Source organism: Diadema antillarum, unplaced genomic scaffold (genome assembly GCF_040938485.1).
Source record: "Diadema antillarum isolate AM-2024a unplaced genomic scaffold, OU_Dant_1.0 seq00000549_RagTag, whole genome shotgun sequence".
Taxonomy (NCBI): Eukaryota; Metazoa; Echinodermata; class Echinoidea; order Diadematoida; family Diadematidae; genus Diadema; species Diadema antillarum.
In genome coordinates this window covers 12,629-38,684 of record NW_027271494.1, presented here as the reverse complement: position 1 = coordinate 38,684, position 26,056 = coordinate 12,629, and the positions used below count along the sequence as shown (strand labels likewise).

The 26,056-nt window shown below is 40.2% G+C and overlaps 1 protein-coding gene across 1 annotated transcript; it reads right to left on the bottom strand.

The window, feature by feature from the left end:
• Nucleotides 1-5,211: 5,211 nt before the first annotated feature.
• LOC139734823 (probable acyl-CoA dehydrogenase 6) lies at nt 5,212-26,056 on the bottom strand (the record flags this gene model as incomplete). Its single annotated transcript, XM_071645609.1, has 6 exons — nt 5,212-5,290; nt 6,101-6,260; nt 15,751-15,912; nt 22,204-22,377; nt 25,066-25,233; nt 25,950-26,056. Coding segments are annotated over 6 exons (850 nt in total), but the record flags the coding sequence as incomplete, so codon positions are not given.

Sequence of the window (26,056 nt, the reverse complement as noted above, 5' to 3'; positions counted from 1 at the left end):
TACTTGAGAAATTGTTAGGCTATGACAATATAAACTCGCTTATTTGAATATTCATAGGTACTGGTCAGGAAAATAATGCGCTAATAAAATAACTAGAAATGTCGCTATGGCGACTGATGCCTCCGCCATAATGCATGATTCTCCCAATAGGTGTATAGTACAATGTCTTCACAATGTGTGATGACAGTTTCACATAACTGGCAAAATATTGAAATGACAGGTTAGTCAGAAATATCTTGAATGTTCACTTGAATGTTCACTTTCCATGAACTGGGTTTGCTAATTGTCTAAGAGTGCAGGTACACACACAATTTGTATTTGGGGAATTGAGGAATTTTACTTGACTTTTGATCGACCCTTTTATAAGTTTTTATGCATTTGGTAATTCTCAAGGTATGAAGAAAGAGTGTAATTACTGTACAAAATAGATTTTTTTTTGGCATTTAGTGTAGAATCGTACTGTACAAGTCACCATGCTATCCACAGCAAAAAAAAATAATAATAATAATGATAATAAAAATGAAAAAGACACACAAAGCAAAACAAAACAAACAGTAAACAAATCTTTTGGTCATATTACGACCTTAATGGAGATTGATAAATCATATATCTATCTAAATGAAATTCAGTTCCCTTTAAACAAATTCAAGCTTTACGTATAAGAGAACACATTCCTTTTTTGTTTGTTCTACAGAATTTGTAAAAGAAAAATCACTAAAGCCTATTAAATTAGAAATCAGTCCTTTCACACATAAAAACAAAACATGGCATGATAAAACTTTGCATGATTTGACGCACTTTGAAAAAAAAAAGATTTTGACTGACACTTACGGTGCCTCTCTTTATACTCAGCATATTTCTGTCTTAATAATTTTCGTATCTCCCTTAAATTAAATGTCATGTTAGGCCACCATCATTTACGATCAGTGCAGTATATTAGCAGACTTTTTTTTTTTTAAGTCCGGTGGTTCAATTATTGAGTTCAATCAAGTCTGCGATCGAGCTGTTGTTCTACCTTGATCCTTTGTTTCCATTGTAACATTAAATGGTATATACAGCAATGACAGACTGTCCATAATCGGTCATAAAATTGACATAACTGGGATTATCATGGCCAAATTAGCATATCTGGCGGCCATATTAGATTTTTACATTTTGCAGAAAACGCTCAAGGTTACGCGAGTGGCATCAATCAGATTTGGAATCAGCACCCTCGAATTGACAAGAAACCATCAAAAAACATTGTATATATCAAAAAACAAGGTTAAGTGTACTTTCTATGGAGCCTAGCCTGGACTATTATTTCATGTGTCCAACATCGGCAACTGGGTTTAAACATGGTCTTTGTATGTAACTGGACATTGTGTCAGCCTCATCACAAACTGCATTCCCATGGATGTAAGGATTACAGCTTGTATGTGATCACGGAGAGAGATCAATAAAAAAAAATCACTTTTTCTGGGCAGTCAAATAGGCTACGAATAAAATAAGGGCAAGGTCTTCCTTCCGAAATAGCTTTTACATAAAGTGAATGATCAGACCCTGAACAGATACACATTCTATAACGACAAAAATACTCATCTCACTTTTCACTGCACAGAATGCATACATTTGTATTCCCATTGCATTGTATTGCATTGCATTGCATTGCATTGCATGACTACACACACATCTGTTCAAGAAAACCAATCTCAGTTTTTTCTTACTCATATATCTTTTTTTTTCAAAATGCAAAATAATTTCCCATTGGATAAGCCATTCACTGAAAAATTAAATTCACTTTTGTATGGATTTGGGTTATATTTTTCCCTCGTCTATCTATCACTTCTATCACCCCCTTTTTCCATCTATCACCCCCTTTTAATTAAATGTGGTGTTCCTCAAGGCTCAATTCTGGGCCCACTATTATTCCTTCTTTATGTCAATGATATCATTAATACATCCTCTCTTCTCTCTTTTGTTCTATTTGCTGATGATACTAATATATTTTATTCTCATAAAGATCTTAAGATTTTAAATGATACTTTAAATATTGAAATTAGTAAAGTATCAAATTGGTTTGTTTGTTTGTTTGTTTGTTTGCTTTTATTTCTGCATTCAATCAGATGCAATTTGAATACAAACTTCAAAAAGTACAAAGACAAAGAATAACAAGTGCAGTGAAATAAATCGATAACAGTACATAAATAGATACACATAGGTGATTGCATTGAGCAATGTAGATACACAGAAACATAAAATAAGATATACAGTATTTTTCAGTAAACAACAGAGATCATTGAATGCAGGAGACCACCATCATAAGCGATTAAGCTTGAAATGGATGGAGGCCTCATAAAATGACTATCCAACGACATAACTCTCTTGGAGGAAGGTGATCAGGTGAGTGCAGTGCAGTTGCAGGTGAGAGTGCAAGATGCAGTTGAAGGAAGAAAATAGAGATTGACAATAAGATGACAATAAGGTTTAAGTCTAATAAACTTTCTTTGAATATAAAAAAGACTCACTTCATTTATTTCAAACTTCTTTCTCATAATGAAGATACGCTGATACATTGATGATATCCCATTAGAAAAGAAAACGAATTCAAAATTTCTGGGAGTATATATAGATGAAAGTTTGACTTGGAATGAGCATTTGCATTATGTTACAACGTGTATTTCTAGAAATATAGGGATAATTTCCAAGCTGAAGTTCTTTCATCCTCGTTCATCTTTATTTCTATTATATAATTCCTTAATTCTCCACTCTAAAAAACCCCGAGTCAGAACTGGCCCGGAACTGGGTCCGTTGGGGTCATACACCGTTCCGGGTCAATAATGACTTGGAATTTGGTCATGAAGACCCCGAACGGAGTCACTCTGACCCATTTCATGACTCTGAATGGGTCATATACTGACCCTATTCCTTGTCATTTCTGACCCGGAACGGTGTACGACCCCAACGGACCCAGTTCCGGGTCAGTTCTGACTCGGATGTTTTAAGAGTGTCCCATATATAAGTTATTGCAATGTTGTATGGGGTACTTGCGGCTCTACCAAAATAAATTCTATATTTAGATTACAAAAGAAAGTTATACGTATTTGTACAGGATCGCATTTTCTAGCTCATACTGATTCTTTATTTCATGAGCTTAAAACATTGAATGTTTTTGATTTGAATGTTATTCAAGTAGCAGTAATTCTGTTTAAATATATACATGATCAACTTCCATCATCGTTTGATAACATGTTTAGGTTCAATACTTCTGTCCATTCGTACCCTACTCGTATATGTAGAAATTTCCACCTTTTGAATCCCAAATTATTAGTGACACATAAATCTATAAGACATTCGCGTCCGGACATTTGGAATAATCTCCCGGATAATATAAAGTCCTGTTCAAGTATTTATTCTTTGAAAGCTTCACTAAAACGATATTTGATACAATTATTTTCTCCAAACCAATTGAGCTGACAAATATTTATAGTAAATGATTGTCATCTTATTGTCAATCTCTATTTTCTTCCTTCAACTGCATCTTGCACTCTCACCTGCAACTGCACTGCACTCACCTGATCACAAACAAACAAACAAACTTCATTCTTTACCTCACTGACACAAATTTTAATGACTATAGTAGTGCTATAATTAAAGCATTAAGGATTTTTGTAACTACACACACATTTTTAAAGGAAAGAATGAGAGAAAAAGATCAATAGTTGGGTCAAAAAATACTAAAACTGTGGCAGAGAATGCCATATTCTAGCTTAAGTTCATCCAACAATGTCTAATAATCCGATAATCTAGACACAGTGGTATAACCTGTTCAGAATACAAATAAACTAAAAACAAATCTCACAGGTCTTTCAACAATCAATAATATCATGATCACCCAAATCAATTTCTGTATAAAAATGTTGTTGATACAGAAAAATACGATGATTGTTTGAGGGGCAGTAGATGTATCATACAGAACATCTAAACTCAGCTGCTCAATACACAAATTATGCAACATTCTTTTATAAAATGAGGACTGTAGACAGTTGCATACAAAAATAGAGCAGCATTATTTCCACCAATTACATTGCTCTGCTGGTCAACTACTGGTTTATTTATTTGCTGTCACATGTGGAATAAAGAGCTACACAGGCAAAAGAAAACTGGTGCACACATCCGAAAACTTCTCTCCCATTAGGTACTACAAGTGTTATTACATACATTTTGTTATACACGCAATTAACCAAATGTGTATATCCCATTTGTAATTCAACCTGAACACGTTCATCATTGTCGTTAAATGAATGTAAGTTTGAAAAGGATCAAGTGCCGATGTACTTTGACATGAATACGGATTAATAATATTACAATACCGGGTACTCATAATGCGGCAATTCCACATGACTAATGTGATCATGGCACAGTAGGAAAAGTGGTATGAAATACAAAAAATCATTACACACAAAATAGGTCCTACATAAAAATGTGTGAATCTGGACAAGATACAAGTTGTAAGCATAGCACAGCAGATGTACTTTCTGAACTCAAGAATCAACACATGGGCCCTGTTTTATCAAAAGATATAATCAATTATAAATTTCCTTTAATACCACACAGGCTGCCATAGACTTACCATAAGAAATTAACTATAAAATCAATCATATCTCTTCATAAACAGGGCCCACATGAGATAGGGAGAATTATATTTCAGCTGCAGACACAGTTGAAGATGGATGAGGATGAGGACAAAGATAGATGTAGGAAACATACATGATAATCATCTCAAATCCTCTGTGCCCACAAAAAAGAAGAAGAAAGAAAACATGGTGGCACAAAATTCTCATGATGCTCAACCCTGTCAACAGCGTCAGTGGCAAGGCATAAAGAATCAGATCAAGAATCAGTCCACACAGTTCGCTATCAGGAGTGTGCAACATTGAATACATGCAGCACTGTCGTGCCTTTGATCAACACAAATCTGTCAATTTTTCCCCGGTGCTTATACACCTGTTCGGTTTGAGGGCTGCAATTTATGTTAGGGTCTATTTCAGCCATCACTTAGGGCTTCAGTATGTCTAACAACAATCAATACACTGTATAATTATGCACTTACGTAGTAATGCAACCGTCTAAGAAGTCCTCCGGTTTTAAAACCGAATAAGTCTATAGCAATCCCACTCCTATTTGAAAAGAAGAAGATGAAAGAAAAAAAAAAGAATTTCGGGATCACATTCACTTTGGTAAGGTTCCCATAAACTTGCAGAGAATTGAAAGCATCACCTCATCTGCACCACCTCCAATGGAAGTCAACCTGAAGATATTAAAAGAAAATAAGGACAAACATTGCAGTCAGTTTTATCTGCCCACCATTACAAGGATGCGTTGGTCCAAGAATAGAAATGGCCTCTCTGCAGTAAGTCTTTTTTTTTTACGGTCAGCCATCCAAAAAGATATCATCATCATGAATATGCCTTGTATGTGAAACATAAAAGGAGAATTCATCCAAGGGATAAAATATTCTAGTTAAAGCACTCAGAAACAAGACATAGTGAGGGAGTGTACAATGACATCATGAAAGATTTTAGAGACAAGTCACAAAACATCAGGGTCTATGGGTTTATTCCTGAAAGCATCAGTTGACTAGTATGAAACCACTTGATGTGACGCCCCCCCCCCCCCCAGTTTGTATGTAAACATAACATCATATTTCATGCTTTCTAGATGCACATGAAGACTGTTGGAATCAATTGTGACATTAAGAAAACACACACATACAGTTAACCTTGCTTTAAAGTCGACCTCATATCGAATAATTGTTGAAGTAAAAGTTCTTTTCAAGTCCTTTTTTCTTAGTATTCTATTGATTTTGATCCCTCATAAATTGAATTTTCTGTATTAAAGTCAAAGCTTGTTCTTCAGGCCAAATAGATTTGACTTAGGCAAGCGTAACTGTACAATGTTATGTATTTAAAAGCCAGATGACACTTGACTGACAGCTGATTGTAAGCAGTGAAATTTACTTGTCTGACCTTTAGCAGCTTTTCCATAAATCTACAGGAGCAAGGAGAGTAATTCAACTCGAAATAAACTGCGTGTAAATGAACCACGTTTTACACCTCACCTAGTATCACGGTAATATCTTGAGACGGGCAGGTCATTCGTGAAGCCCATGCCTCCATAGTACTGGAGGCAAGCATCGCTGGCCTCTCGGAGGAGTCGGCCCCCCTTGAGCTTGGCCATTGATGCCATCTTGGTCATATCCTGTCCCTGAACATACAGCGCTGGAGTGAGACAAACACCGAAAAGCAAGGCCGGGCATGGAAGTCAATTCAGTATAACATTTTATTCAACCATAACTGCCAAATAATAGCAAAAGGGTGTACCAGAGCTCCACACTGGAGGAGGGGGGAGGGGGATCGAGATAAATTGCTTTATAGAGTCTGGGTTAGAAGCCACAGGAACAGATATTTGATGGAGGAGTTGTCTTTTTGTCTTTTTGGTCATTTTTTAATGTTTCCTAGCTTTTCAAACCATTCTTTACCAGGATTAGAGTCAGGTTTATCTAGATTCATCCTTCTGTCAACAAAACCTGACATGGGCCACATTGGCCTCTTTATGGTAACAAGAGACCCGCGGGTCTAGCGCTCACCTGAGTATCGCAAGTTCACCTTTTACGCAGTCACTATTAATCTAAATTACACACAGCTGTACCAAAATTTGAACACGCACTCTCAAGTAAATAGAAGATGAACATGTACAATTAGGGCCCAAATTCGGACCCCCCCCCCCCATATCAATTTTAGTTCTATCACTTCTGGTTCTAGAGAAGAATTTAAGATTCCTTAATATGAGGGGATGGGGGCAGGAGCATGGTGCCCATTTTAACAAATTAAGATCCTAACCCCCTAGGGATGCTACCTGCCAAGTTTGGTGAACATCCATCATGAGGTTTTCAAGAAGAAGATAAAAATGTACAAGTTAGACCCCAGTTTGGACCTCGATCCTCACCCCTTCCCCTGCACGCAAGGGGAGGCCCTCAGACCCGTGGATTTCCACGGGTGCTGCTAGTGTCATTATAATCTTGCTATCAAACAAACTTGAAACTTATACAGTCATTAATGTACTAACTCATAGTACTAACTTAGCTCTGGATATCACTTCTGATTCTAGAGAAGATTTTTAAAGATTCCTTAATTTTGGGAGATTTGGGTCCCTTAGGGCCCTCCAAGTGGGACGCAGTGCCCATTTGAGATCCTACACCCCTAGGGATGCTACCTGCCAAGTTTGATGAAAATGGGTCATGAAGTTCTCAAGAAGAAAATGTACAATTTAGGCCCCATGAATAGGACCCCTTCCCACTCCGTTGCCCATACCCAGGGTCCCAAGGGGGAGGGGGGGCACCCCTGATTCCACCATGAACAAATTTGAAATAACAGTCATCAATGTACTGTACTAACTCATAGTATTAACTTAGCTCTATCACTTCTGGTTCTAGAGAAGAAGTTAAAGATACCTTTTTTTTTGGGGGGGGGGTTGCCTGGGGGCCCCCTGGGTGGGGCATGGCGCCCATTTAACAAATTGAGATCCTAACCCCCTAAGGATGCTACCTGTCAAGTTTGGTGAAAATCCATCATGAGGTTTTCAAGAAAATGATGAAAATGTACAATTTAGGCCCCATTTGGACCTCCCATTTCCCCCCCCCCCCCCCGCCCAAAGGGGGGCACCCCTGGATCTGCTATGAACAAACTTGGAACTACAGTCATTAATGTACAAACTCATAATATTAACTAAGCTCTATCTCTTCTGGTTCTAGAGAAGAAGATTTTTTTCAAAGATTCCTTAATTTTGGGGGGTTTGGGCTCCCTGGGAGGGGCATAGTGTCCATTTTCACAAATTGAGATCCTATGCAACTCCCTAGGGATGCTACCTTCCGAGTTTGGTGACAATCGGTCTTGGGGTTTTCAACAAGAAGATGAAAAATCATGTAAAAAGTTTACGCACGACACACGACGGACGCCGTACGCCGGACGAAGAGCGATCGCAATAGCTCACCTGAGCCGGAGACTCAGGTGAGCTAGGAAAGTACAACTGCAGGTACATAATTATGTTGTACATTATACAAATCTCTTCTTTTGCCAGCTCTCTACATGACAAATGTGTGTATCTAGATATACACCAATTTGCTATCTAATTCCCCCCCCCCCCAAAAAAAAAAAATGTGAAAATGATTTAATAATAGCTCCAGTTATCTCAGGAACAAAAACTCTAGAATATCCAAGAATTGTCTTAAATTTATGACGTCAAAAACCCCAGAATTGGACAAATTTATAAAATCTGTATTTTACCCTGATACATGCTTTTGTCATAATATGGCTGAGAAGAGTTGATTAGTACAGCTGCAGATGAACGATCCACAAGGACTGCAAGATGTACAAATGTATGTCCCGTTTCTATGTGAATTGATGATCTTTGACCAAAGATGGTGATGTGGTCTACAAATGAGCAAATTGAACTAAATGGGTTGGAGTGGATGGGACAAGTTTCTACAGTGGACAGTGAACCAACTTTAACTTAAATAGGGACAGATTAATGCGATAGGGGCGCCGCTCCGTGGCGACCGACATTGGATATCTGCGTCTGTCTATTTTTGTCAAGTTTCTGTATTAGTTTTCATTATTACGGGGATACTCACCAAAATGGCAGGTATACAGGTAAAGAGCATCCTGGCCATATTTCTTGTGATTTTGGTTTTCACTGTGGAATTCGGGACTGGATTTGAAACTGAAACTTGGATACACCCTACCAGCTTAACATACACACGGGACGACCTGCTCGACCTAGGGAAAACGCCTGCAGCCGCTAACGTGCCTAATGGATATGAAAGGTTTCCCCGCGAAATCAAACCACGCAAAAGGGGTAATCGCTGTGGAGTCCGTGTCCGGGTGAGAAGGAGAGGCTTCAGAACCCATCTCCCTACTGTCATACTTGGCAATGTTCGTTCTATAACCAATAAAATGGATGATCTTCGAACGTGTGTACTTATATGAATGAATATAGAGAGTCGTGTTTACTGGCCTTCACCGAAACGTGGCTCAGTGAAAACGTCCCCGACAGTGTTATGTGGTTGAAGTGCCAGATTTCTCTCTGGTCAGGGCTGACAGAACGAGAGAATCGGGGAAAGGAAAAGAGGAGGTTTATGTCTGTACATCAATCAGAAATGGTGCAATAATTGGACAGTTAAGAGTCAGATATGTTCCCCGGACATAGAACTACTTGCAGTCGGCCTGCGGCCATTTTACCTTCCCAGAGAGTTCCCACAAATGTTGGTCATTCTTATCTACATTCACCCTCGTGCAGACGTCAACACAGCATGCGAAGTTGTTTTAAAGAATGTCAACGAATGTCAAGCCTATTCACCAACGGCGCCCATCTTTGTTACTGGGGATTTTAATTAATGCAGTTTGGATAACACTCTTCCGAATTTCGACCAATACATTGACATTCCGACGAGAGCAGGGTCGACCCTCGATCTCTGCTACGGTAACATTCCAGACGCTTACACCAGCATCTGATCATGTGAATATTCAACTCATCCCAGTTTATTAACCCGTTCCATACGGGAACCTGGTGGCCTGTGTACTAAGTCTATGGGGATTTCAGAATTCAGTATGGAACGGGTTAACAGAAATTGAAGCGAGCGTCGGTGGTCACTAGGCAACGGTACATCTGGGCCCTGTTGCATAAAACCCTTACCGTTGGACTTACCGCTCCTTTCTAGCGGTAAGTCTTCAAATCAGCGGTAAATTTTATAATCCTTGATGCTGATTGGCTGTGATGCCTAATTTTGACGGTAGTTACCATTGAAATTCAATGGTAAGTTTTATGCAACGGGCCCCTGGTCAGATGAGTCAGCAGAGCGTCTGTGAGCTTGCCTTGACTGCACAGATTGGAATGTCCTTTTGAATGCATCCGACACGCTCCATGAATGAGGCTACAGAAGTTGCCACGGACTACGTAAACGTTTGTGTTGATGTTAATTGAATGTCCCACGTAGAATGTCAAGAGTCTACCCAAACAACAAACCGTGGGTATCGAAAGAATTGAGAGACCTACTGCACAAGAAGAGCAATGAACTAACAATGGTAATTTAGAAGAGGTAGCAAATGTACAAAGGCAAATTAAAGAGAAAGTTCGGGTGTGTAAAGAAGATTTTAAAAGGAAGATCGAGAAAGATTTTGCAGAAAATTATTTGAAGGCTGGTTGGCAAAATGTGCACATTCTGACAGATAATAAACAAAAATTTCGAGTACCACATGCCCTCATATCTCAGTCATTTGTTGAAGAATTGAATGAATTCCACTGCAGATTTGACCGTGATGATTTTGTCAACGCTGATTATAACTTGTTCAGGAAATGAAAGCAGTTATAGGCACCCAGGAAAATGGAGTTGCAGTTTTTGAACACGATGTCAGGTTGGTTTTTGAAAAGGTTAACACTCAAAAGGTTCCCGGTCCTGATCGCCTCAGCTATAAAGTTTTGTGGGTAAGACCAGCTGGCAGGCGTGTATACACACTTATTAGGTGATACGCTAACGGCGTATCACCTATTGTGTTTGCTCGAAATTCCGATTTCTTTCTGACAAATTTTGTGAACAAAACATCTCAATAATGACTTCACCAATTCACATGAAATTTTCAGTCATATCTAATGACAATATCTCAGCACAGCAACATTTTCATCTAGGCGCCATTTTGTGATTTTCAATGATCGATCATAACTTCATAACTAAATGTCTCATTTCTTTACCATTTTCGGTAGACATAAAGTTCAAGTCACGTCTGATCATCCTGTACTATGCTAATTAGCCAGGTCACCATGACGTGCGTGCACGGGCGCGTCAAGAATTTAAAATGCTCAAAACGACTTCCCGACCGGTTTTCTCGAGGTTTCAGACAACTTTAAGCGTTTCAAAACATTCCACGCGTGCGCGTCCGTCCGCACGTTTTCACGCGCACAGCGCGTAAGCAACATGAAAACGCGCTTTTTCGACTGATTTGGATTTCTGATACATTAAGTAACAATATCTATTGATTTCCGATCGATTTTTGACCAATAACAAAGGAATGCACTGGCGTCAAAGTTAAAAATCCGCGCGCCCGTCTATGTGTAAATATTGTGAAAAACATGTCTTTGTTTATTTCGCCATAGCTCTTTAAAATGTCCGGTAACCCTATGTTTTTATTGCATATTTCAAAAGCATATGACTTGTAAATAACATTTCAAGTATCAATACTTCCATGAATACTCTATGACGTTATCCAATCGTCATCGTTGATCCGAAAATGAAATTCGGAATAACGAACCTTCGGAAAAATTAACGAACCTTCGGACTATAAAAGAGCCTTAGGAATAACGAACCTTCGCAATAACGAAATGTAACACACACACACACACACACACACACGCACACACCCGAACCGATACCACCTTCCTTCCTGATGAAACGACTTCCCAATGTTAATACATAGGCCATAAGACATAATGGACCGTATGCATAAAGGCAGCATCCGCCCGCACACAAGCACCACTCCGAATTCATATACAAATCCGTCAAGCAAACTCATCAAACTCAATTAAGCTGCTGATAAAATCAATATAACGCTTACAGTGGGGCAGATATGTGAAAAAAAATGCTCACATCCGGCGGAAAGTATGAAATTTTGCATATAGGGGTATTTTGAGGCGCTGATTTCAAAAATTGTCGGATCCAAAAGATCTGATCACGGGGTCGGCCGCCATTTTGAATTCCAAAATGGCCGCCGTCAAAGATCCCTATCTTCAGTTCTGAATGACAGTAGCCATTGGAATTTGATATATAAAAGCATGAAGATATGATGACTTCAATAACAGACTTATTTGATATGTCTGACAAGCTGCACGGCAGCCAATTTGAGTTTAATACATATTTGCCATGTTGGAGTGTTGAAAATCTCTATCTCGGGTTTGTAAATTAGGCTACCTGATTGAGCGCGCGTTTGTAACTGATAGAGTGCGCGCTGATGTATTTACATTGTGACGTCAGTGAAAGGTACATTATGTTTCCTTTTTGCTGCACTTTTTGACATGCCCGTGAATGTTAGTCGTGATGTTTGTCTTCGTAGCCACATTGGAATTCAAAATAGCAGGCATTGCGTTTGTCAGACACATCACATCAGTTAATAGTTTAACTCAGTATGTTAAAATACTTGTTTACACCTAATTTCAGGGTCACTCACCACTTAGAAATCGAGATAGAGATTTTGAATATTTCGTCGAGGCGGCCATATTGGAATTCAAAATGGCGGCCATTCGATGTTTGTCAGACACTCCGAATCAATCTGTCATCAAATTCATTGTGTCAAAACGCTCATGTGTACCAAATTTTGGTGCCACAGGTCATTCAGAACTGAAGATAGGGATCTTTGAATTTGTTTTGTGATGGCGGCCATATTGGAATTCAAAATGGCGGCTGACCCCGTGGTCACATCTCTTGGATCCGGCAATATTTGAAATCAGCGCCCAAAATACCCCTATGTGCAAAATTTCATACTTTCCGCCGGATGTGAGCATTTCGACCAATTTTTGTTACATATCTGCCCTACTATTATGCCAGCAACAGCTTATCTCTCCCCATAACTTTACGCGCGGCCAAATACACACGATGACATATTAAACACATTCTTCCATCATATACACTAACACACACACACACGCACACACACACACACGCACACACATACACACGCGCAAACGGACACTAAATTATCATGTGCGCGCGCACATACACACTACCTTGAAACCTCACCATGACTTTTTACATGGCATGTTTGCATGGACGTAGCCATGTAAGTTATGTGTTGGTATTTCAATGACTATGTCAAGAACGATATTACCCAGCAAAATGTGCTTCGAGGGCGGGCGGCAATCTTTGCCGCCAGCCCTCATCAAAGATTGTCGCCAGACGACAATTTATGACGGGGCGACAATCTTTGACGCCAACTCCGTTAAAGATTGTCGCAACATCTCTAATGATTTGGACTGGACTGCAAATACATTGATGATTCAAAAAAAGGCAAATCAAAGGCTTTTCTTTTTCATCAGGCAATTGAGCAAACTGAGGCTGGATAGAACACTGATGGTTCTTTTCTACAAGTCCTTTATCCAATCTATAATGTCATGTATAACTTGATTTGTTTTTATGGCAATCTTACACAAAAGGACAAGGCCAGAATCGATAGACCGCGAAAGTGTGTGCAAAAGATCATTGGGTTGGAATTGCCAGTGGTACAGGATTTATACGTGGAAAGAATGATGGTCAAAGTAAACAAGATAATGACCGATTTAACACACCCTCTGTACGGTTACTATTGCCTGAACAGATCAGGTATCAGACTCTGTCCTCCTCGCACAAAGCGTACCCGTTATAGAAGTTCTTTTGTCCCGGATTCCATTCACACGTATAATGCCAGAGTAATTAGATAAGTTTTCATGATTATTAGTTTTTGGTGTATTTTTATTATCATACTCCAGCATATCCAAAGAGTATAGGAAGGTATATAGATATTGTGTGTGGTTGGTCGGGCGGTGGGGCGGTTCGTCGCAAAGTTTGCGTCGTGAACTTTTTCTACAGTTCTGAATTGATTCTGATGAAATTTGGGGGGGGGGGTGATATTGAGTGATTATTTTTATAAATTGAAGTAATTGAATTTATATTTGTTGTATATGATGAAAGTGAGGTGTAGATTTGTAGTATATGTTTCTCGTGTGTGTTTGTTGGAGAAAGTATTGCAATGGTAAGTTTAATTTTCCTAATATTTTGTGGAGTGAAATATTCCCACAGTATTTAAGTTATGCTATTTTAAATTTGGAATATGTAATGATTTACAAGTGTAGTTATGTAAGACACATTTTGTGTTATTTTGATAAGGCGCTCTCACGGTAATGGTATACATATATTTTTTTTTGGGGGGGGATGTTTTTGGAGTGAATTATAAAAATATATATTGGGATATGTAGGTGATATATTGTTTGGTGTATAATGATGATGCATGAAAGGATATTAATGAATAGATTTATGAGTTGAATAATTATATGAAAGTGATATACAGCTGTATATTAATAGTTTCTGTATAGTTGTAAATGTCGGATTAATGTATTGTGTTATTATGGTGCATGTACGTTACCGTATGTTGATATGAGTGAGTTTCATTCGTACTCTGTCATATGTCTGTGGTGCACCTGTAATGTATTAAATGTTTATTTTGTTGCGATATCCAATGTACAAAGAACTTCCAGAATGGACAAAAAGTAATCAATCAATCAATCAATCAATGAGATTCACTCTTTCATGGACAAAATCACACTAGTGCCTACAATGTTCTGAATTCCAATTGATGGTCAGGCTAAATCCACAGATACTGAATTTGAGTGGTGACTGTACGAAACTGCAGTATGTATAAGTTTGAAGCAGTTTTCTTTATCCCGACACACGATTACGTTCTACAAGAAGGTAGAAGTGTATGCCATGACTGGCCGACTGATATATACTTTCATGAACATTTAATCATGTTCAGAACCAGTATTTCGTCATTTTCAGTCACACTGCAATATCACATTTTAAGTCACAATTCTAATAAAATATAATTTTCCTGGTGTATACAAGTAGGTTTCCAAAACTCATAAAGCTATTATGTAAGATGGCAAGATGGTTTTGACAATTACATTTTGGAGTAGTAAATACCAGACACATTGACAAATATGATTTTGGGAAATATCGTGTTCTGTCAAACTGTGACAGGACATACAGTAAACTGCCATGGCTGGCTCTAGCAATGGCTAGATCTATTCACGCTGCATGATCCACTCATTTGATCCACTTCCTCCGGTCGGAGGAACTTACCACGACCTCTTCTTCCGACCAAGCTACTCCTGAGTTTTCTCAGAAGTATCTCGCTATCACGACTAGCTGGTCGGAGTAAATTGCCCGTGCGGACAAGCCCTCGGAGTATCTCTGAACTTACATACCTATACGACCTAGGTAAAACTTCTGGGGTCAAATCACAATGTTGACATTTTGCGAGTACACGTGCGCGTGTAGTGCAATTCTAACCTAGTCGATCGCGACGAAGAAGTTAGCGCTCAGAAATTTCATCAACAAGAGTAGAGAAGACCAATGCCGCTGCTACCACTTCCGGAAGTCACACCGACCCTCCATGGTGATCCCCGCGAAGGCCGTGGTAAATTGGTCGGAGTTTCTTCCCACGACCGTCTTGTGGACACAGGGTCATGGTAAGATAAGTATAAATTTGAATTTGTATTGCTGCGCCACAAAATTTTATCCCGACTAGAAATACGTCTGAACATGGCTAGTGTGGATAAGTTGTCATGCTTGGGACACAACTGCTGAATATTCATTTAACCTTGAATAACACACAGTGAACAGAAAGGAGGAAATCAAATCTGCATCATGGATCAAAATCCTACTGGCAGACGTTCAGTTTCTCAGACAAAAGGTGCTGGTTTGGACCGTGAAGGAAGAGGGAAGTTTTATATCCTTGTTCACACTCATTATACCAAACAGATGCAACAGAGTTGAAAGTAATGCTAAATCACAAACACAAGCTGTGCACTGCTGATACCACTTCCTTTCACTGTTTTAGTGCAGATTACCGACAACTTTTCATGTGAAAGGGTATTGCATCTCAGAAAAGGACCCTCAAGACCAGCCCCCACCTGTTGCCCGGTAGACAAGCGACCTTAGAAGCTCCGTCTCCGTCTTGAGCTCGGCCAGCTTGAAGTGCACCACCTGGTTGTCCAGGACAGGCTTGCCAAAAATCTTGCGCTGCCGGGTGTACTCGATGGCGTCATCGATCATCAAGTCCAGGGGTAGCAGAGCTGTGTGTGCACAGCAGCAGAAGAGGGAAACAACATGGGAGTGGCAGCAATCAGTCATACCCCCATTCCACAGAGATTTTTTCTCATTGGTCACTCCCCAGCTAACATCTGGACGTTTTCTGAACGTTCTTGAAACGTTCTACGTTCGTTACTTGGACGTTTCATCAAAACGTTTTCAGAACGTCTTTTTGTGGAAAGTTTTCGACGTATTCAAAACATTTCAAATGGACGTTATAAAAACGTTTTTTAAACTCTTAAAAACCAATAAAAACCTTTCGAAATTTTTAAGGACCTGCAGAAAACCTTTTGGACATTATAGACGTCAGTAGAACCTTTTAAGAATATTCACAACGTTCTGTGGACGTTCTGCGGACGTCCAGTAAACCTTTGAAAACCATCTTGAACGTTCAAAGAAGTTTTAAGAACGTCTAAAAAAGTCTGATGACCCGTTCGAGAACGTTTAGAGAACCTTTCATATCTTTCTAGAACGTCCATAAAACCTTGTAAGAACGTCTTATGTTTATTTTTTATTGGTATTCAAAAAAATATAGTTATGAGATTAAAGAGGCATAATCTGGAATTAATGCACCCTAATCCTGTATAATCCTATCCTAACCTGTTCCTGGCGTCCTACCAACTATACCTATACTACATCCTATTCCCAATTGATGAATCTGTATCACATTCTTTCATATACCAGCAAAATGGTGTAATGCATGAAGACATGGTTACTAGAATTAGATTACACACACCTCAATTAGGCCTATTAATATATGGACATACCTCTTTATCACACAATTTGAAATTGTGAATAACTGAACAAAAACGTAGGTAAGTTTATTCTTTACACAAAAAGTTTGAACCCAGCATAAATCTTTAGATTTCAATGTCTTTTATCTATTTCCACTAGTTTACAAATCTTATAATTTCTTATTTGAATATTCATAAATAGGCATGAAAATTCATGATAAAGAAAACAATTACGAACACGTACCGGATCAAAAAAAAAAAACTTCTTAAACGTTCATTAAAGACAAAGTCGATGTAGCAGACCTAACAAAAACATTTTGTGGACATTTATAAAGGACGAAGACGTAGCAGACATAATAAAATCGTTTTGTAACGTCCATTGACGTTTTTAAAACGTTTTCCAAAAAAAAACCTATGCTTTGCGGTGAATGCTAAGTCCCAATTTTGACGTTGTATGTATTTTTTTAAAACGTCCATTTTATACGTACGGAACCTAAAAAAAAAGTTTAGGAAACGTTCTGAAAACGCTATGTGTTTGCTGGGTCATCGGAAGCAAAGTTTGTTGCCCCCGGCCACCCAACGAAGTGTATCGGATCGCAGTGCGATGAATCTGATTTGTGTTGGTCGACTATCAGGTCAGTGCCAGACATGTTGGGCGATGATCCGATGAGGCAAGATCATCTGATGACGATCATGTGCGAAATGTCTGACACTCACCTGATAGTCGACCAGGACCAACCAAGTTGGATTTATCAGACTGCCATCCAATATACACTGTACTTTGGTGGGTAGCCGGAAGCAACAAACTTTGCTTCCGATGAGTGCCCGATGAGAAAAAAAAATCTTTGTGGAATGAGGTTATAAAACACAAGTTTGTGGAAAACTGAGAAAAATAAAGATGACTTTAAATCAGCCATCATTTCACCTCTAGATATTCACATGATGAATGTTGTGACACGTTCCAAATGAAGTCTTTAGTTCAAGCTATAATGCATTACTTGCTGTTAGAGATTGCCTATGCATCTGTGAATGATAGCTATCACTTTCTTGCTTGTTTATCTTTTTGTTTATTGTTAAAATCTGATGTCCCTTCAAATGGGGAGTTTGTTAAATCTGAACGACCTGAAGGGTACTGGTATTAAGGAAGATAACATGCTTCAGATAATCAAATCATAATCTCAAATGGTGAAAACATACAAGTCAAAAATTTAAAAAAAAAACGAAACTACAAAACACCGTGCTTTTAGGAAAGTTTTCCTTAAATTGAAATTAAAGACCAGGGAATCTGTGTTATTACTGTATTCTGGGTTTTTTTTTTCAAAGGAAAGCCATTCTCTGAAAACAAACTACATCCGGATCATCTCAGGATTGATAGCGCTTTGCACACTTTGTGATATTGTTACATTTAGGCAACAATGACGATACCAAAACACACATCAGCGCCCCATTTCATAAAAAGTTGATGTGATAGCAACTCTTGCTGGAATGGCAAGTGTCATGGAAGTGACAAGAATCCTGACCAGCTTTCTGATTGGCTGTTGCTACGAGAAGTTGCTATTCTAGTCAAAGTTGCTATCCTAACATCTTTTGTGATGGGACCCTGGTCACTTTGACGGTACAGTATGCGGTGACAGTACACTGTATGTAGGGCTAATATCGCCAGTCATGAGAAGTGATAGTGTGACCCTGCATCACAAAGCCATCAAAAATCGCCAGGCATGGATTTTTAGTTAAGGGCAGATTCTGAAAGAGTAGACTCTAAGCTTTAAATTGATGTATAACTCAATTCAAGTGGACTCCCCTAACCTACCTAAATACTGGAAAAGTGTGAACTGAGAAAAGAGGCTCTGAAATACTGGGTCTATTCAAACGCTTAATCTTTACCAAGCTGTGATTGTTGTGTGATGAAAGGGGCAAAACACACGATATAAACCACTGGAGCAACAACAATGAAGGGATTATCAAAATAAGCTGAAATTGATCGTGTTCTATTAACACATTCTGTCCATGATTAATGCCAACTTCAAGAGCAGTAGCGTTATCCTTTTAAAAGTTATTAAACTTGAAAGTTAAGAGTGTGCAAAGAATTTCAAGAAAAGAAAAGGGACCTCTAAGACATATCTGATCATTCTACTCCCCCCCCCCCAAAAAAAAAGGAAAAAAGGTTGTAGAACAAATGCTGAAAACACACTTTCCCCTTCATTTGTTGATCCAAAACTAAAGAATCATGTACAAGGATAGCTCTTTCAGAAAATAATACAAAACTAAAGAATTGACTCTGTTGGCCCAATTCACCTTTTTTGAGTCCTCATGTGAAATCAAGGCGTGTGAATTTTTATTGGTTTTGTGATGCACGGTCACATGTATCTCCTTTGATGAATCCTCAATTCTGATTGGTCAAAGGTGCAGTCACTAATTCTTAATTGCTATACTGCAAAGCAGTCAGCTAGTAGGCTTCTTCTTGCGTATGAGGCAGCAGCAGCTAAATAACGTCCCTCAATTGTTCTAGCCAAGTTACAGTCTCAGAATTAGGGTGTGTTAGGTCCATGTTGTCAGGAGGGCGGAGATCAGGGCACTCACTCAAGATGTGTTGAGCAGTCTGTTCTGGTGCACCACACTGGCAGGCTGCTGACGGGCGTAGCCCCCATCGATGCATGGTTGCGTTGAAACGCCCAACTCCCGTTCGAATCCGATTTAATGACACCCACTCCTTCCTTGGGAGGTTTGCGCCTGGGGGGACAGATGTATTGGGCGTGACGAGTTGGCAGGTCGTTGGGTGTCTTGCCAGCTTGCTCTCCATGCCTGACAGATGTTGAAGTCTGATCCTCTCAGCTTTGCTGCATTTCGGGAGAAAGGGCGACGAGAATTTAGTCGCTGATGCCCTCAACTACGTCGTGGAGGAGGTTGTTCGGGTTGCTGGAGGCCTTGGTGACCAGCCTATGGGTATGATGTTCTCGACGCATGGGGGCGGGAGCGATGCCTGACAGTATAGGTAGGAAATCTGTTGGTGTTGTCCGGAGACATCCTGAAATCAGCCTCATGGTGTCATTCAGGACAGTATCAAGTTTCTTGGTGTGAGAGCTCCTACACTACGCAGGGGAGGCGCATTCCGCGGCACTGTATACCAGTGCTAGCGCACTAGTGCGGAGAGTGGTTGCACTGGCACCCCATTTTGAGCTTGCAAGTCGGCGAAGGAGGATGTTCCTTGAGGACACTTTTGCACTTATGGCATTGAGTTGTTTCTTGAGGTCAACTGCCTATCCAACTTCACTCCAAGGTAAGTTGGTGTGGCATTGCAAGGAAGAGGTGTTCCATCAAGAATGACATTGAGCTGCCGATTAGCCTCCTTGGTGTTCAGGTGGAAGGCTGTTACCGTTGTCTTGGACATGCTGATCATGAGTCTCCAGCTCTTGAAATACTTCGCGATTTGTGACATATCTGCAGTAAGGGTGTTGTGTACATTTGACCAGGCTCTGCCTGAGTGAACAAGGGCGAGGTCATCTGCATAACCATACTGTCGTGAGGTTGTGAAGGGGATGTCACTGATGTATATGTTGAAGAGCAAGGGGGATAGTACAGAGCCTTGAGGAACTCCATTCCGCAGTTGACGTTGTCTGCTGGACTGTCCATCGCTAGTCTTCAGGACGACCCTCCTGCTGGCTAGAATGTTGCAGAGGAACTTCACCATGTGGCGATCAGGGATTGTCTTTAATAATTTCAGAGTCAGACCCTGGTGCCACACAGTGTCATAGGCTGCTGTGAGGTCGACAAAGATGGCGCCGGCTTTGTGATTCTTCTCAAAGCTGTCTTCGATGTCATTGGTCAGCTTGACAATTTGGTGGACTGTACTCCGACCATGACGGAAACCCGCTTGTTCATCTGGTAATCGTGGGTAAACCAAAGGTTCTATCCTCGCCGGAAGGAGACGTTCCAGAAGCTTGTAATGGAAACAGAGAAGGGAGATTGGTGTGTAGCTCTTGGAGTCATCAACTGGTTTGTTTGGTTTTGGAATAGCAATTACAGTGGTCTTTCTCCATATCTTAGGATGACTTGGTTGGTGAAACAGCCGGAATAGAAATCTGTCGACCACTTCTGACATTTAATTGACCCCCAATGAATAAGAAATTCCGGTGGGATGTTGTCCGGACATTGGGCCTTTCCACTCCTAAGTAGGGCTAAAGCATTAGCTAACTCCTCCTGAGAGCTTAGGGGCCGACAACCATCCGTCCACTCCTGGAGTCTGCCATAGGTTGGTGGTCTCCTGCTTCACAGATCGAGTGTGGGCCTTGTCACAGTCCTTAAATCGCCCATTGCTAACAAGTTGTTCCGCGATGGAGTTGGCTGATACAGGACATGTTCTAGGTGTGGTACTGTTTCCAGTGAGGCGTTTGAGCGTCTTCCAAGCAACTCTACTGGAGTGAGTGAAGTCTATCCCTTGCACGGTTTCTTCCCAACGATCACGACGCTTCCTGTCTAGACAATCAGTCAGTTCTGAGGCTTTGGTGAAAGCCATGTCTCCGGGTTCAGATCGCAAAAACTGGTTGTAGATAGCATCACATTCTTCGTCCCAGGTGGGGATGTAGTGTCGGCGAAAGCCGCGTGGGGTGGAATTCGTTGCTGCCTTGATGAGTAAATTGCAGAAGTCTGAGTAGACTTGGTCGATGTCACGGTGAGTTGGTGGAGGGAGATTGCATAAGGCTTCATCTACCAAGTTTGAAAATGTTTTCCAGTCGGCCTTGCGGAAATTCCAACGCTTTATAACAGGCTTGGTTGTGACTGGTCGGACTGGGTTTACCGGTATGGATGGGTAGCAATGGCCTGTGTTGTGACTTGGGAAAGGGGTCTAAGATAATCCGGTGAGGTGAAAGATGGGCCTTGAAAGTTGACAGGATTTCAGGATCAGGATTTGATGTTGTATTTCATCTTCAAGAGTGGAAGCTGTCTGGCTGTTTTGGGTCAAACACTAATTGGACCAGCTGTTGAGGACCAATCTTCTAGTACAACACCATCTGGATTAGTGGATGAGTAGCCCCATGAAGTACTGTGACTGTTGAAATCTCCAGCATAGAAGAAGAAAAAGAAAAAGCTAGTAGGCTGGGAAAGATGCATGAGATTGTGTGTACATGTATATGTTGGACGCGTATCTACTATATTGTTTGTGCATTGTGAAATTACACTTTATGTAAATTCTCAGACTGGTAACACGACAACTTTATTTAAATGCCTCTTGAATTAGCATTAATATCTTAAATCATGTTTGATGCAGTACATAAAACAAATATTGACTGTTTGTTTTTAGGGGGTCGCAGATGAAACTATTTGCCCTCTGTGATTTCTCAACGGTGCTATATGCCCTATGACTTCATCTTGGAGCATAGCACTGTTGGAAAAAGTCACTGATGGGAAAATGTGTAGTCCTAACTGTGCCCCTCAAAGCAGTCAATATTTGTATACTAAACAACCAGATACTGCAGTTTGCCAATAAAAAAAATGTTCACTTTTACCGTAAGCGTTTCAAAGGGTTTCTGTCACACATCCTACCTGCAGCTGCTCCCCATAGCCGTTCTTCCTGAAACTGCTTCATCTGATAGAGGAAGCCTGCCCCCTCCTGGCCGATCAGGTTGCCCTGTGGAACGCGCACGTCTTCGAAGAAGATCTCGACCGTGTCAGAGGAGTGCATGCCTATCTTGTCGATGTGTCTTCCCCTCACAACACCTAGAACGAGTGAAATTGGGATGCGGTCAACACATGCATTAAAATTCATTGAATCACGTATGAGCATTCACATTTTCTACTATTATAGCCATGTTAAGACGTACAATATTTTTAGTCGGAGTAAAATTTTATGTCGCCGCAATTAAGATCAAAATTTATACTTATCTTACCACGACCCTGTGTCCACATGACGGTTGTGGGAAGAAACTCCGACCAATTTAACACGGCTTTCGCGGGGATCAACGTGGAGGGTCGGTGTAACTTCCGGAAGTGGCAGCGCCGCGCACGTCGATCTACGATTGTTTTTTTAACAGCGGCATTTAAATTTTGTCTTCTCCATTCTTGTTGATGAAAATTTCTGAGCGCTAGCTTCTTCGTCGCGATCGACTAGGTTAGAATAGCACTACACGCGCACGTGTACTCGCAAAATGTCAACATTGCGATTTGACCCCGGAAGTTTTACCTAGGTCGTTAGGTATGTAAGTTCAGAGATAATCCGAGAGCTTGTCCGCACGGGCAATTTACTCCGACCGGCTAGTTGTGGTAGCGAGTTACTCCTGAGAAAACTCAGGAGTATCTTGGTCGGAGGAAGAGGTCATGGTAAGTTCCTCCGACCGGAAGAAGTTGCTACGACCTTGTTCAGATGGGCACTACTCCGACCTTTCCTCGTAAGTTACTCCGATCAAGCTTCCTCCGACCCTTCCTCCGAAGTTACTCCGACCAAAACTGCCCTCGTCTGAACACAGCTAGTGAGTTGTGCATTTTATCAGTTATGTGACCACCCAGCTGGAAACCCACAAAAAGTAGGCCGCAAAAAATTTCCACTTTTCAACTTTAAAAACTAGCTCTAAGCTTCAAAATGATATTATGCAATGTTTAAATCGGACCATCCTAACCCATTTAAAAGGAGATTAAAATATCTCAGAGTTTGGACGTAGGAGGTGCAGTTTCATAGAAAAGGGAGAAAGGAAGATTAAAGATAACGGTCACACAGGTGTGCTGTGTAGAAGCATTTATGCAAACATGTTCTATTTCATGGTGAAAGTACATGTAGTGCCTGTCAAAAAAATATGATTCAGAAAAATGCTAATATTTCAATTTCAGTTTTGTTTCAAGCTGTCAAATTTTGACACTGTATACGTAGAGAAAAGATTACTCTACAGGGTAAGACAAACTTCAAAAAAAAATTGAGTCAGTCTACACAAATGACATATTTTAGTCCATTACAGAGAATCATAATTTGCGACTTTTTGTGGGTGTTGATCAGGGCGGTCATCTATACTTAGCTATACAAAGCTTCTCCACAACGTAAATTCATGGCTAACACTGCAACTCTACATCCTCATCAACTGTCACGTGTACGGAGACAATGTTTCTTGATTAAAGACAATAATGTAGGATTAACTATGAAAACTTCTAATCAAAGATTCTATAAGATTGCACACATGTTTATAGTTTTTCTACTTCCAATTTGGTTTATGATATAGTCATTCGCAACAGCAACTCTAATTTGTGAAAATTGACATTTCTCAGTCTTTGTTCTGTCCAAATGAAATCACGATTATGAACATATAACTCTCTTAATTATGTCAACATTCACATATGAATAATACTACAGCTTATCATGTAATGGCTGTTCACTCGAATCAACATTACTGTTACATTACTAGAATTATTCTCATCATGCTCGTTCTCAGTTTCGTCCTCATTCTTACTTTTCTATCTTCATTATTGCTGTCATCATTGTCAGTACTATTCTATCATCATCAAAGATCATTTTCCTTGTACAAATCAATATGGTACCTCAAATGCTTGTTTAACCCTAACTAGGCAGGGGGCCTCCGAGCCCCCCCCCCCCCCCCTCGACGTTTCGCGCGAAATATCGCTATCGCGAAAAGCTATCGCCGCGACGTTTCATGACTTTTTTCTTTCGAGTCTCCCCCATCTTTTGACATCAAATTTGCGATGCCCGGGCGCGCGGTTCCGACGTTGCGCATAAATACGTACGTGCATGTCACACCAAAAATTACTCAAAAACGTGAATTCGTGTACAATTTAATGCAAACTGTGTTTACAGGCAAATTTCCTAAAAGCATGATTATTTGGGGAGGTTATTGATTAAAATCAATAACATATTTTCTTGTTCGGAACAATATCGCGGACAAATGTCATCATAAAAAGAATGAAAAACGTAAAGTCAAAAACCAAAGAAATACATAAATTCAAGAAACAATAAAATACTTAAGATTTTTTTTTTTCTGATTGCAAAATTTTTTTTCTCTAACATTTGCTACGGACACTAAAAAGAATATTTACACCAAAAAAATGTGCCTGTTTTGACCTTTATTAAGTGATTTATACTAAATTGTCTGATTTCATGCATCATTAGGCCCTATGCATAAATTAACACAATTTAGCATAAATGATATTTTTTTTTGAAAAATTAACTTCATATTTCTTTAGATTAAGTCATAGGCAATGTCTGTGACAATTTTCGTCGCCATCACGCGGTAGACGGCGAGATCTGGAGGGAGGGCCTTGCCCCCCCTCCCCCCCCCCCCCCCCGCTCTATCATCTACCTAAATAACCCGGCCTAGTTAGGGTTAAACCTTGTGACTACGGGGATATCATCCAGCCTCCCCCTCCCCTCCCGCCCCCCCCCCCCTCTCCACCATCCTGTGCACCCACCCTTGGAGTTCATCGGCAAAATGATGAGGGACTTGTTCTTGTGGACGGGACCCTCTCCAGTGTTGGCCAGCAGGCACATCCAGTCCGCCTGGTGGCCATTTGTGATCCACATCTTGCTACCGTTGATGATGAAGTCATCGCCCTGCTTCTTTGCAGTGGTGCGAATATCTTGGTTGACAACAGAGCAGAGGAGAGAAAAAATCGCTCAGTAGCTGGTACGCACCACCATTGAAAGCAATTGAATGAATTTATACAACACTGTACAATCATTTATTGTACGATCCTTCGTGCTAAATGAACATTTCACACACACACACACACACACACACACACACACATACACACAAAAGTTGCTGTCATCTATAATTTGCGATGCACAAAGCAATATCTATGGTAGAACCATGTAAGGTATGCACCTGCTCAAACAAGCAGTTCATTAACACAACAGAAGCTATCACTGAGATACTGTAAAAGTAGACAATTTTTCGCGTGAGTAATTTTTCTCGCTCGGCCAGGTAAGACGAATTTCGTGAGTTTTTAATTCCGCAGAATCAGGACATTAACTACTGGAACACATGGCATCCAAAAATATTTGCATGCTTTTATTTTCACGCTAGCTTCTGATTGCGTGAAATGCGCGAAAATTTCCACTTTTACAGTAAAACTGTATATTCCAAAACTTTTTCATGTCCTATTTCTATTGTGAAACTCTCACTGTCCTGCTTGAATGATTTTTCTTCATTCTTGAACATGTACAGTATAGCTGAGTTGCCCTCTAACCCTTTCTGTCCCAGACTGTTGGACAGTGGGTACAACACTACGGGTTTTCTATGCCAATTGGCAGTCAAAGTACGCAAAGGGTTATAAGGCACACAGACCCTTACTTGCCACATCGGAGCCAGCCCCTGGTTCGCTCACTCCAATACATGCCACCATATCACCAGCTATGGCTGGGGCGAGGAATGTTCTCTTTAACTCATCTGACCCAAAT